The following is a 15904-nucleotide window of genomic DNA, read 5'->3' as shown; positions in this document are numbered from 1 at the left end:
GCGGCGCTGGTGTGTGTGTGTGTGTGTGTGTGTGTTATTCTGCATTCGGCATAGTAAAACACACACTCACTGAGCAAAAACACAAACAGAGACAACGAGCACACACACACACACACTCTCACAGAACAAAAAAAACACACACACAAAGCAAAAACACACACTCACAGAACAAAACACACACACACAGTCACTGAGCAAAACACACACACACACTCACAAAGCAAAAACACACACTCATAAAGCAAAAACACACACTCACAGAACAAAACACACACACACACTCACTGAGCAAAACACACACACACACACACACACACACACTCATAAAGCAAAAACACACACACACACACACACACACACACACTCATAAAGCAAAAACACACACTCACTGAACTAGAACACACACACACACACACTCTCATAAACCAAATACACACACTCACTGAACAAAACACACACACACACTCACTGAACAAAAACAAACACCCAGAACAAACAACACACACTCATAACGCAATAACACACTCACTGAACAAAAACACACACACACACACACACACACACTCATAAAGCAAAAACACACACTCACTGAACAAAAACACACACACACGCACACTCATGAAGCAAAAACACATACACACACAAACACACACACACACACATACTCATAGAACAAAAATACACATGCAGAATGAGTACACACACACAGAGCAAAAACACACACAGAAGAAACACACTCACAGAGCAAAAACACACACACACACTCACTGAACAAAAAAAACACTCACTCAGTGAGCAAACACACACAGAGAGCAAAAACACACACACTCAGAAAAAAAACACACAAATACATACACACACTCATGCACAGATCAAACACACACATTCACAGAGTAAAACACTCAGAATCCAAAGACACACACACACTTAAGAACATCATATGTAATATATAGTTAAACCTAATTGGTTAGTCTGTATATATATAAGCTTTAAGCTCTGTATCCTATCTGATGACGTGTGATGCTTGTGCTGTTTGTCCTATAGATGGAAGATGGACAGACGCTGTTTGATTATAACGTGGGTCTGAATGACATCGTCCAGCTTCTGATTCGCTCTCAGACGGACCCGCCGGATAGCCCCGCCCTCAACAACGGAGAGGGTGTGGTCTGTACAGAAGCTCCGCCCACCACATCCACACCCGACTCTGCCTCAGACGCGCCCGCAGACACACCCACCGCAGAAGTCGTTTCCCCGGCAACCGTCGAAAACAGCAACGGAAACGAGTCCAAATCCTGCAGTCCAGCGTCCGACAGTCAGCCGTCCACATCCAGCCGCACGTTCCTCATCGACCCCGGCATCGGAGTCTTCAAAGTAATCTGCTCTACAGCTAAATTCACTCTTTGATTTCATTCTATTTTATTACTTATTTATTTTTGAATGTAATATATTGTATTATTAATATATATATATATATATATATATATATATATATATATATATATATATATATATATATATATATATATATATATATATATATGAGTATATTATATTATTATAACATATTAATGTATTATAATTATTATTCATGCTAAAATGTTAACAACATGCTAATTCATGCTAAAACGACGTTAGAAGCATACCGTTTTAATTTAATTAGTTTATTTGAATATAAACTTTAATATTATTATAAATATATATTAATATATTATATTATTTTAATGTATTTTAATATACTGTAATAATCATTTCATGCTAAAATTCTAGCAATAAGCTAATTTATGCTAAAATAACGCTAGAAGCCTGGTACTTTATTTTATTTATTTAATTAGTTTGTTTATTTTTGAATATATTATATACTTAAATATATTAATATATTACGTTATTATAACATACTAGTATATTATAATTATTACTTCATGTTAAAACGCTAACAACATTCTAATTCATGCTAAAATTACACTAGAAACATGCTATTTAATTAAATTAATTTTCTTATTTTTGAATAATCTATTATATTATTAAAAATATATGAATATATTATAATATTATAACATATTAATATGTAGTCTAATTATTATTTCATGCTAAAATGTTAACAACATGCAATTAGCTAAAAATTATGCTAAAAACATGCTAAAATTATGCTAGAAACATGCTATTTTATTTTATTATTTTTGAATATAAGCTATTATATTAAAATATATATTGATATGTTATATTTATTATAACATATCAATACATTATAATTATTATTTCATGTTAAAATGCTAAAAACATGCTAATTAATGCTAAAATTATGCTAGAAACATGCTATTTTATTTTATTAGTTTTTTATTTTTGAATATAAGCTATTATATTAAAATATATATTGATATATTATATTTATTATAACATATCAATACATTATAATTATTATTTCATGTTAAAATGCTAAAAACATGCTAATTAATGCTAAAATTATGCTAGAAACATGCTATTTTTTTATTTAATCAGTTTATTTATTTATTTTTGAATATGTCACATTATTCAAAATATATTTTATTAATATTTCATGCTAAAATGCTAGCAGCATGCAAATTCATGCTAAAATTATGCTAGAAACATGCTATTTTATTAGTTTATTATTTTTGAATATAAGCTATTATATTAAAATATATATTATATTTATCATAACATATCAATACTTTATAATTATTATTTCATGTTAAAATGCTAACAACATGCTAATTCATGCTAAAATTATGCTAGAAACATGCTTTTTTATTTAATCGGTTTATTTATTTATTTTTGGATATGTCACATTATTCAAAATATATTTTATTAATATTTCATGCTAAAATGCTAGCAGCATGCTAATTCATGGTAAATTTATGCTAGAATCGTGCTATTTTATTTAATTTATTAATTAATTTACTTTTGAATATAATATATGATATTATTGAAAGTATATGAATATATTGTTTGTTATAATATATTAATATGGTATATTTTAATTATTATTTCAAGTTAAAATGTAATCAACATGCTAATTCATGCTAAAATTACGCTAGAAACATGCTACTTAATTTAATTAATTAATTTATTTTTGAATAATCTATTATATTGTTTAAAATATATTAATAAATTATATTATTATAACATTTATATAGTATAATTATTATTTCATGATAAAATGTTAACAACATGCTAATTCATGCTAAAATTATGCTAGAAACATGCTATTTTATTTAATTTTAGTTTTATTAATTTTTGAATATAATCTATTATTAAAAATATATAAATTAATGTATTGTATTATTGTAACATATTAATATATTATAACAATTATTTCATGTAAAAATGCTAGCAACATGCTAATTCATGTTAAAATAGCGTTAGAAACATGCTATTTTATTTAATTAGTTTATTTATTTGAATATAATCAAATATAATATAAATTATATTATTAAAAAATATATATATATATATTAAATCAAATATGTTAAATATATATAAAATTATTTTAATATATTATTTCAGTATATTATAATGATAATTTCTTTTATGATTATTATTTTATTATTGTTAAAATGCTAGCAACATGCTAATTCATGGTAAAAAAAAATTACACTGGAAACATGCTACTTTATTTTAAATAATTAATGTATTTATTTTTGAATATATGATATTATTAAAAATATATATTAATATATTATGATAATTCATGTTAAAATGCTTGCAGCATGCTAATTCATGCTAAAATGACACTAGAAACATGCTATTTTATTTAATTTAAGTAGTTTATTTATTTATCTTTGAATATAAGCTGTTATATTATTAAATAATAAATTAGTAAATAATAGTTTTTAGAATATGTTAATATATTACAATTAATATTTCATGCTAAAATGTTAGCAACATGCTAATTTATGCTAAAATGACGCTAGAAACATGCTACTTTATGCTATCTATCTATCTATCTATCTGTCTATCTATCTATCTATCTATCTATCTATTTAGTTTCAAACTAAACAAGGTACTTCCAACAGGCTTTTTCAAGCCACCATAACATGTGTCTTCAAACTTTAATATCTAGTTATAATTTGCATTAACATAATAGTAACCTAATGTGTGTGTGTGTGTGTGTGTGTGCGCGCGCAGGTGAATGAGCTGGTGGACTGCAGGGACGTCAGCATCGGCGCCTGGTTTGAAGCAGTGATAGAGAAAGTGTCTCCGGCCAGTAAAGCACAGAAGAATAAAGACTCAGCGGCGCCTCGTGTGGGCAGACCCAGAAAAAACACCAATGGAAAACTGGACACTGAAGCACAAACATCCACAAACACACACACACACACTGACAGCAGCACAGCGGCGGCGGCGGACAGACTCACTACAGACAGCAGCAATGACCGCGTCTCCTACCACATCAGATATGAAGAGTAAGTGCACTCACACACACACACACACACACACACACACACACACACACACACACAGATTAAATGAATGTATGTAAATGTGTGTGTGTGTGTGTTACTGTTTGGTTTTTATATTAAGATGTGTGTGTGTGTGTGTGTGTGTGTGTGTGTGTGTGTGTGTGTGTGTGTGTGTGTGTTACTGGCTGGCTTTATTCTCATGATGTGTGTGTTCAGCTACCCAGAGAATGGAGTGGTGGAGATGAGTGTGTGTGACGTGCGTCCGCGCGCCCGCACTCTGCTGCGCTTCGATCAGCTGTGTGTGGGCGATGTGGTGATGGTCAACCATAACCTGGAGCTGCCGGAGGAGCGAGGATTCTGGTACGACGCCGAGATCACAGCGCTGAACGCCGTCTCACGCACAAACAAGGAGATCCGCGTCAACATACTGCTGGGGTACAACACACACACAGTACATATACACACACACACACACACACACACACACACACACACACACACACACACACATATGTGCAACTCCAAATCAGAAAAGGTTGGGACAGTATGGAAAACGCAAGTAAAAAAGGAAAGTAGTGATTTCTAAAGTTACTTTGACTTTTATTTCACTGCAGACGACACAACAAACATTATTAATGTGTTCCTCATCATTATTATTGTTTATTATTAAATAATTAAACAGGTATTTCAACAGGCTGTCCGCAGGGTCCGTTTATAAATGAAGTTTCACAAACTAATTTCGAGAGGAGCACGTGATATGATTGACTGCAGCTGGCCACTCATCTACATTCACTAGTTAGCCAATCAGATTAACCCCAACTCACTATAAGTAGCCTAGCTAGAACTACTCTCTTATCTTCGTTTTTCCAAAATAACCCCCCATCCACCCCTTCTCCTCCTTTCCTCCTTTACCACGGGGAGCTCTCGAGGACCACCGATCTCGTACTCCCCTCATATGTTCTATGGACCAGGCGGGAGCCCTGGGCTCAACTATCTCCGAGCTCAGGGTTCTCTCCCGGGACAGCATGCCAAACCTGCTAACAGTTGTCAAACAATATCTAAGTGTGAACTCTTGAAATCAATAAAAGAAAATTAAGGCCCTGAAAAGGTATAATAAAGTCTTAATTCTGTTTTTATGAGGTGTTGAATTTTCTTTAAGTGTTGTCCAAGTGTTTGACTCCAAAAAAAAGCATACATATATTTATTTTACTCGATTGGTTCAGGCCGGGTGCGTCCGCCCAAGCTCCTCTGTCCGGGTGATGTCAAGTAACTTGCGACAAACACGGGAAGGTGATGTGGCGCTCTCCACATGTAGCGAAACCAAAGAGCAGGGCTGTTCAATTGGCGGCCCCCAAGGCAATTTGTTCCGGCCCTCCAAATAGTGACCAAGACATCAAAAATATGCAGTTGAGGGCTGCTCAGAGCGTGAGTCACCTGACATTAAGCGAGTGGCGTGGGCAGCTGAAAACATTTGGATGCTTAAGCCTAAAGTCTTCTCAATGCTGCGTTTCTGTTGCGCGGATCAAAACTTAATGATGGAGGCCGCTGTGCTCAGTGGAACTGTCAGAGCTGCAGAAATGTTTCTGTAATCTTCCCCAGCCTTGTGCCTCCAGACAATCCTGTCTCTGAGGTCTACAGACAGTTCCTTTGTCTTCATGCTTGGTTTGTGCTTTGACATGCACTGTCAACCCTGAGAGCTTATATAGACAGGTGTATGCCTTTTCAGATCATGTCCAATCAACTGAATTGAGCACAGATGAACTCCAATGAAGCTGCTGAAACATCTCAAGAATGATCAGAGGAAACAGAATGGACCTGAGCTCAATTTAGAGCTTCACGCCAAAGACTGTCAATACTGATGCACATGTGACTTTACAGCTTTTTTATTTTTAATAAATGTGCAACAATTTCAAAACTCTTTTTGCACATTGTCATTATGGAGGATTGTGTGTAGAATGTTGAGGAAATAAAGGAATTTAATCCATTTAGGAATAAGGCTGGAACATAAACACATGTGGAAAAAGTCAAGCGCTATCAATACTTTCCGGATGCACTGTATACTATCAATACTCTTTAATTTTATTCCAACAACTGACTGGCTGTTGTTACCTCCCTCCCCAGTGACCTCTTCTGGTCCTCAGAAGCATTTCCACACCAACAGATCACACGAAATGTTGCAATACTTTTGATAAAAGCACTAAAAAACATGATCAACAATGTGTTATCAACATTAAAAGAAGTTAAGAAGTGCTACACATTTCAAACACAGTTGTATCAGTAAAGCATTTAGCACTGTGTAATGTTGCCAATCCACAACACAACACTTAAAAGACATTTAGAGACCGAAGACACCAAGTGATGAAGTGTTTCAGGTGTTTGTCTCATTCTTCCTGCAAACAAGTCTTAAGGTGGGCAGCACAACGGGGTCTTTGTTGTTCCATTTTGCACTTTAAAACGTGCCACACATTCTCTATTGGAGACAGGTCGGGACTTCAGGCAGGACAGTCCAGTACCTGTATTCTTTTCCTCTGCAGCCAGGACTTTGCGTCCCTGGAAAAGAGGGCAGCATATTGTTCTCTAAAATCTCTCTGTGCATTTTAGCATTAATGGAGCTTTACAGAAGTGCAAGCTACCTTGCCAAGAGCACTGACACAACCCCATACCATGATAGACCCTGGCTTTTGGACTTGGTGCTGGGAACAGTCTGGATGATCCTTTTCTTCTTTAGTCCAGAACACACAGCATTCATTTCCCCCCCAAAATACTGATTCATCTGACCACAGTACATGTTTCCACTGTGTGATGGTCCATCCCAGATGCCTCAGAGCTCAGAGAATTCGACGGCACTTCTGGACACTGTTAACATAGGGCTTCCTTTTGGCACAGTACAGTTTTGACTGGCGTTTGTGGATGTAACTACGTATTGTGGTGCTTGACAAAGGTTTACCGCAGTAGTCCTGAACCATGTGGTGATCTGGCTTATAGATGAATGAGGATTCTTGATGCAGCGCCCCCTGAGGGGTCGGAGGTCACGGTTGTTCAGCTTAGGCTTGCGCTCTTGTCCTGTACGCACTGAAACTCCTCCAGATTCTTCAATCTTTAATGATGTTCTGCACTGTTGAAGGTGAAGTATCCACATGTCTTCCTCTCTTTCTCTGAGGAGCATTGTGTTTACACAGTTCAGTCATTTTCAAACTGGTGATCCTCCTAAAGGACTAGACCTTTACTGATGCTGCTTCATAATCACACTCACCTTGGACATCACCTGTGGTCACATCACATCATTATTCAGCAGTTCACCTGATCACTGCCCTAAACTGCTCCTGCCACTGTTTCTGGAGTGTGTTGCAGCTCTGACTGACAGGAGAGGATGGAGATTTACACATGAAGTGAAGCTGAGCAGACACAACAGCAGATATTGTGTGTTCGTCCTGTCTGCAATCAAACACAAGTCAGAGTACATGTGGAAATCACTACTTTCCTTTGTTTATTTGCGTTCTCCATACTGATTTGGGGTTGTATAAACCAATAATGAGTAAAAGAGCAGATCTCAAGTGGTGTGTGTGATGTCAGAGAGATGCAGCTCTGTGATTGGCTGTTTCAGAGGGCCAGGCGACGTGATCTCAGACTGTAAGCTGCACTTTCTGGAGGAGGTTTATCAGATCGAGAAGCCTGGAGCTCCGGCTCTATCAGCAGCTGACGGGCCCTACAAACGTATGAGCATCTGTGTGTATGTGTAAAACTTGTGTGTGTGTGTAACCTGCCTGTGTGTAACCTGTGTGTATGTGTGTGTCAGGTAAGAGCGGTCCGGAGTGTAAGCACTGTAAGGCGGATCCGGACGCCGAGTGCCGCTTCTGCTCGTGTTGTGTGTGTGGAGGAAAGCAGGACGCGCACATGCAGCTGCTGTGTGATGAGTGTAACATGGCCTTCCACATCTACTGTCTGAACCCACCACTGTCAGCCATACCAGAGGACGAGGACTGGTCAGAACACACACACACACACACACACACAACACACACACCACACACACCACAACACACACACACACACACACACACACACACACACTATGCACACACTTTAAATACACACACACTTACAAACATATACTCTCTCTCACACATACACACACAGGTTATATACATTAACTCATACACAAACACGCACACCTTCTCACTCATACACTGACACACACTCACGCTTACACACATTCACACACACACATACTCACTCATACATACTTACTCATACACACACACACACACACTTAAAAACCCACAAACACACTTTCTCTCTCTTTCTCACACACATACACACACACTATACACTATACTACACACACATTTACACACTAGAGACACACACATTAAACCCACACAAGCACTCAACGCATACACAAACATATACTCACACTATCACACCATAAACTACAACAAACTAACACAATCCAAACACTTCCATACACACACACAAAAAAAACCTCTCGAAACACGTTATCAAGACACTCTCCCACAAACCTTTATACGACACACACATACAGACAAATCACCATCTATCACAAACTAATACACAGGCAAAACCTTTACACACACAAACAAAACTACTCGCGTATACACACATGGCGCACACAACACTCAAACACATTGACAAAGCACAGACTTCCATAAATGTTTATACATACAACACATGCACAAACATATATACAACACAAAATACAACTGATGAAACACACACACATACACACTATAATACACCACACACTCAACTAACAAACATATATATATATATATATTCAAACACGACACACACACAAGCCACACACACACACACACACACACACACACTATAATACACACTCACTAACAAACATATATATTCACACACACACACACACACTATAATACACACTCACTAACAAACATATATATATTCACACACACACACACACACACACACACACACACACACACACACACTATAATACACACTCACTAACAAACATATATATATATATATTCACACACACACACACACACACACACACTATAATACACACTCACTAACAAACATATATATATTCACACACACACACACACACACACACACACTATAATACACACTCACTAACAAACATATATATATTCACACACACACACACACACACACACACACACACACACACACTATAATACACACTCACTAACAAACATATATATTCACACACACACACACACACACACTATAATACACACTCACTAACAAACATATATATTCACACACACACACACACACACACACACACACACACACACTATAATACACACTCACTAACAAACATATATATTCACACACACACACACACACACACACACACACACACACTATAATACACACTCACTAACAAACATATATATTCACACACACACACACACACACACACACACACACACACCACACTATAATACACACTCACTAACAAACATATATATTCACACACACACACACACACACACACACACACACTATAATACACACTCACTAACAAACATATATATATTCACACACACACACACACACACACTACACACACACACACACACACACTATAATACACACTCACTAACAAACATATATATACACACACACACACAGACAACACAAACTCTCATACACATGTACACACTACACACACACACACTATACACACACTATACTATATTATGTTGCTCTTAATATGTTGACTGACAGTGTAACATCATGCACATAACTGTGTGTGCCCGTGTGTGTGTGCAGGTACTGTCCCACCTGTAAGAATGACAGCAGTGAGGTTGTTAAAGCCGGTGAGAAACTGAGGACCAGTAAGAAGAAATCCAGGATGCCGTCAGCGACTACAGAGAGCCAGAGAGACTGGGGCAAGGTGAGGCGGGCTTATGCTGCTTCATTATTCATCACGCATCCTCCGTCTGGACAGCTGTGAAGTTTATTTATAGACTAATCTTAAGAGGAGCACGTGCTCATGATTGACCACAGCCAGTCCCTGCACCAATTCACCAATCAGACAACCCGGATTTTCTCACCTTCTTCATCTTGAAGAATCCCCCATCTACCCCTACTCCTCCTCCCTTTTCCTAGATTAATCCAGGACAGGGTGGCACGGCGGCTCAGTGGTTAGCACTGTCGCCTCACAGCAAGAAGGTCGCTGGTTCGAGTCCCGGCTGGGCCAGTTGGTGTTTCTGTGTGGAGTTTGCATGTATGAGTGTGTGTGAATGAGTGTGTATGGGTGTTTCCCAGTACTGGGTTGCAGCTGGAAGGGCATCCGCTGTGTAAAACATATGCTGGAATAGTTGGCGGTTCATTCCGCTGTGGCGACCTCTGATGAATAAAGGAACTAAGCCGAAAAGAAAATGAATGAAAGAATGAATCATGCTGTGCTGTATTTATGAGCACTGAGGGATTCTGGGAAAGCAGGTGTGTGTGTGTGTGTGTGTGTTTTCACAGCTTTAATGCAAAAATTGGATTCTGATGCTGAAAAACAAGTCTTAAGGCATTTTGACAGTGTATAGTTCAGCATGATTTCTGTACTGTTATTGAAGGCTTGATTCTGATTGGCTGATGGTCACTCTCAGGTGTTTACTTATTGCCATATAAAGGCACAGCTAAAGTAGTTCCGGCAGGTTTTGAGGCCATTACAGCTCCATATCACTCCGCTGAATGATTAGAGTTTATTTCACAGCTCCAACAGTCAGACATCACATCAGAACACAACAGAAGGCAGCAGAGTTATTATCACTGTATTGAGTTATATTGAGTGTTGTATTTGTCAGTGTTCTGAGATGTCTCTGTGTTGTAGGGGATGGCGTGTGTGGGCCGCACTAAAGAATGCACCATCGTCCCGTCCAATCACTACGGCCCCGTTCCAGGCGTTCCCGTCGGAACCACTTGGAAGTTTCGTGTTCAGGTGAGGAGATCTGCTGCAGTGCATTCTGGGAAGTGATTTACAGTTAGTGCTGAAAGGCACAACATGGCTGCGCTCCACTCCACTTATAGACTGGCTGCGTCTGAAATTGCCTACTACTCAGTAGGATACTGCATTTGAATTTAAACGCACTACTCGGCTGTTTAGAAAGGTGCGTTCTATACAGTATGAATGTGAAAAGTATGACTGGAATTCAGACGTACTACATCCGCCATTTTGTCATGGTCACGTGACCTACCAGCGTCAGTTGCGTCGCTTCACTCCCATTCATGAATTCTCATCATGGGGCATCATGGGATAGCGTAGCGTGCATGGAATGCGCACTTCAGAATCTCGCCGGAAGTAGTAAGTCATCCGGGTACTTCTCACATATTGATTTTCCAATTCTTTGACATACTACTCGCCTCGCATAGTGATTTCAGTATGGAAGTATGCAGTTTTGGATGCAGCGTCTATCTTGTTTCCTCGAGGGAATCCCCACTGTCATTTTAAAGTGCGTTTCACTCCACTTCAGTTCACTAGTGAACAAGGGACATACACTCGACCCCTTGATTTTGACTGAAGGAGTGAGTGTTCAATTCAATTCCCCTTTATTTGTACAGCGCTTATACAATGTAGATTGTGTCAAAGCAGCTTCACATAAAAGGTCACAGTAAATAGGAACAGTGTAGTTCAGTTTGTAGTGTTTAAGTTCAGTTCAGTTGAGCTCAGTTCAGTGTGGTTTAATAATCACTACTGAGAGTCCAAATATTGAAGAGCAAATCCAACGATGCGCACCTCTACAGATCCTGAACCATGCAAGCCAGTGGCGACAGCGGAGAGGGAAAAAAAACTTCACTAAAGGCGGAAGTGAAGAAAAAAAAACCTTGAGAGAAACCAGGCTCAGTTGGGCACGACCATTTAATTTCTCCGCTGGCCAAACGTCTTGTGCAGAGCTGCAGTCTCAGTGGCGGAGGCTGGAAGCTGGCCTCAGCGAAGACTCGTCTGTCTCTGGAGCGTCACAGGAATCAGTCTCATGTTCTCCACTCCTCCATGACCACCACAGTAGCTGTTCAGGATACGGCCTTTCCAGGATATGGAAACCTTGGGATCATCTCGTCGTTGGTCTTGGATCGAATCAGTGACTCTGCATAGTCTGAGGGCCTCGGGAAGAGTATCCCCAGGTGGAAATGGAGAATAAAGAAAATAATTAGCGTAGCTGCTGTTCACAGTGTATATCAACAAGATGCAGAACCTGTGTGGAAGCCCCCTAAGTGGTGCACTAAGTGTATGCTTTACTGAACAGAGAGGTCTTTAATCTAGTTTTGAATTGGGAGAGTGTGTCTGAGCCTCGGACGTTATCAGGAAGGCTATTCCAGAGTTTAGGAGCTATAAATGAGAAGGCTCGACCTCCTTTACTCGACTTTGCTATTCTAGGTACTACTAGAAGCCCTGAGTTTTGTGTGTTTCAAGCCGGCAGCTAGCTCTCTTCAGCTCTCACATGGTCGCCCACTGAAGCTAAGCAAGGCTGCGTATGGTCAGAACCGAGATGGGAGACCACATGGGAAAGCTAGGTTGCTGTAAGTGGTGTTAGTGAGGCCAGCAGGAGGCGCTCAACCTGCTGTCTGTGTGGGTCCTAACACCCCAGTGTATTGATGGGGACAACAGTGTTGTGACCAATTTGCACCGCGTTTCTTCAGTTGTTAGTGTTTGTAATTGCATGTGCTTTCTTAAATTGCAGCGCGTTAAGCTCTCTCGGCCAGCGTACGATTCGTTATGCTCTAATAAAATGCTAAAGTAAATAAAGGAAAAGCTTAAATTTGCCCTTTTCTGTTTACATCTCGACTCAACAGTTTGAAGCAGATAATAATTACGTCAACACATCTTAATTATTGAGCAGTTTTACAGTGTCGATATCTTCTGTGTACTTTATGCTTGCGATACCAAGGCAACAATGCATTTTAATTAAAACGTTATTAAACGCTGCTTTATTCGCTAATGTTCAATGCAATATTCCAGATTTGTGCATAAGTATTATTTGCATCTTTGGATGGAAACACAGACATCCTCAGTATTTTTTGCTCTTGCTTTGACACTCTTCAGAATATCTAGTTTTGTGTTCAACAGAAGAAAGGAACTCCTAAACGTTTACAACCTCTCGAGTGGAATGCTGAGGAAATGTTCATTCTAGTGTGAACTGCCCCTTTCATCTGTGTTTGTGTGCTCAGGTGAGTGAAGCCGGCGTTCACAGGCCGCATGTTGGAGGAATTCATGGACGGAGCAACGACGGCTCGTATTCACTGGTGCTCGCTGGAGGATTCGAGGATGAAGTTGTGAGTGTTGCTTTATTAGCGATTATGTATTGTGTATGCTCTGCTTATGTATGTGTATGTAAATCACTTTGAACAGAAGTGTCCGCTAGGCTTGAGCGGTATCCAAATTTTGGTACAGTCAAACCTCCTCCATATTTGACCTCAGTATGCGTTACCATAGCAACTGTAGAATCATCACAACAGATCAATTACTACACTTATTCTGTTGTGATTGCGTTACCATAGCAACTGTAGAATCACCACAGCATATCAATTAATATACTGTAGTGGTTGCGTTACCATAGCAACTGTAGAATCATCACAACAGATCAATTATTATATTTGTTGTGTTACCATGGCAACTGTAGAATCATCACAACAGATCAATTACTAAAATTGATGTTACCATAGCAACTGTAGAATCACCACAACGAATAAACCAGTATAGAAGTTTTGTTACCATAGCAACTGTAGAATCACCACTTTACTATAGTTTCAATTACTATAGTTGTGTGTGTGTGCGCGTGTGTGTTTGTGCGTGTTTTGCTGGTTTCAGGATCGGGGTGACGAGTTCACCTACACCGGCAGCGGAGGTCGTGACCTGTCGGGAAACAAGCGCATCGGCGAGCACTCGTTCGATCAGACGCTCACACACATGAACAGGTGATCCATGTGATCCAGGTGATCTCTCTTGCTTATGTCATGTGGCTGTGCGTGTTTCTCGTTGACCTCTGACCTCTCAGGGCTCTGGCGCTGAACTGCGACGCGCCGCTCAATGACAAGAACGGGGCCGAGTCTCGAAACTGGAGAGCGGGAAAACCGGTGAGGGTGATCCGCAGCTCCAAGGGCCGACGCATCAGCAAATACGCTCCTGAGGAGGGAAACAGATACGACGGCATTTATAAGGGTACACACACACACATATATCCACACACATATATACATATATATATATATATATATATATATATATATATATCCACAAACACACATACACATGAACATACTCAGGTTCGCAAACATACACACATAAAACACACAAACGCATATACTTACACATTAGAGATGCGCGGATCAGCTGAAAATGCCACCCAAATCCGTGTCTTCATACTAATCGTACACCCGCCACCCGCCCGCACATATAGTTTTATCTGATATATGTATTCGCACCCGACCCGCATCCGATCGTCACTTTAATAATTGAATTCTTTGTTTTAGGCATGATAGGTCACCGTCAGGGCCGGAGCAAACTGAACTGGAGCTCTAGGCGAAAGATGCTCATGCCGCTCTCATACCGAAAGCGAAACGAGAGACGAGGGTGTGATTGCGCGTGTACGACCTCTCTATTCTGCCACCTGGGTCGCCTCTATGGACGCGCCGGCTCTGGTCACCGTGGATATTAACAGCAGATTCAGTGACCTGTAATCTGCGCTTCTCTGATAGTAAAATAATACGCTAATCGTAAACGTTTTTAAATAAATATTAATTTATAAAAACAAAAGTTTGTCTTTTGTTACGATCCTTGATTAAAATATGTCTAGGGAATTAAAGGAGTAACATAAAGATGACCAAAGTATAAACTGGAGATTAAAATGGCAAGAGAAGACACAACTACAAATTAGCACCGCAAAAGATGTATGCTCCCACAGTATGTACAATATTATAAACAATAAGATGAAGTTGAAAATAACCAAGATAAACCCGGGAGAGGGAACTGAAGTTGCGCTAGCAAAAATCTAAGAAATAAATATAACAAAAATATTCCCTTAACTCCTCCCCAAACCACTAAATAAGAAACAATATGAAAAGAAAAATCTTCAGCGCCAAAAGCGCCCTGAACTTACACTAATCTGAAAATAGAAATACAAAATTAGCGCACTTCGCTAACTAGTGTGTCTATACATCAATAATCCTGCGTGCAAAGTATGTATGTCACGTGACTTACTATGTTGTTCCAGATCTCCCTTGTCATAAGTCACAGAAGGTTTTGAAATGGAGCATTTAGCGGGCTGAAGATGTAAAAACACACATCAGAACTCTCAAACAAATCTCACCTCAAAGTCAACATCAGTAACAGCTACAAAACACACGGACACCACCAACAGACAACAAGCCCAAAACAACAACAGCAGCAGCGGCAGCTCATCTCTTCCTGTTGCGCTTCCTATTTAAAGAGCTCTGCAACAATCGTGATTAGCAGAAGAGAGAAGTCGTCG

The 15904-nt window shown here is 39.1% G+C and overlaps 1 protein-coding gene across 1 annotated transcript in view; it reads left to right on the top strand.

Moving 5' to 3' along the window:
- Positions 1–15904, top strand: part of LOC130214805 (E3 ubiquitin-protein ligase UHRF2-like) — a 47268-nt gene that overhangs the window by 21742 nt on the left and 9622 nt on the right. The window contains exons 2-11 of the mRNA XM_056446634.1: positions 1045–1371; positions 4144–4421; positions 4635–4853; positions 8023–8132; positions 8215–8401; positions 10215–10338; positions 11272–11379; positions 13605–13709; positions 14245–14351; positions 14432–14595. Coding sequence (XP_056302609.1) covers positions 1045–1371; positions 4144–4421; positions 4635–4853; positions 8023–8132; positions 8215–8401; positions 10215–10338; positions 11272–11379; positions 13605–13709; positions 14245–14351; positions 14432–14595 — 1729 coding nt within the window. The remainder of the gene's footprint in view (positions 1–1044; positions 1372–4143; positions 4422–4634; positions 4854–8022; positions 8133–8214; positions 8402–10214; positions 10339–11271; positions 11380–13604; positions 13710–14244; positions 14352–14431; positions 14596–15904) is intronic.

Source organism: Danio aesculapii, chromosome 21 (genome assembly GCF_903798145.1).
Source record: "Danio aesculapii chromosome 21, fDanAes4.1, whole genome shotgun sequence".
Lineage (NCBI taxonomy): Eukaryota > Metazoa > Chordata > Actinopteri > Cypriniformes > Danionidae > Danio > Danio aesculapii.
The sequence above is the reverse complement of the archived record's forward strand: the minus strand, read 5'-3'. Positions and strand labels throughout refer to the sequence as shown.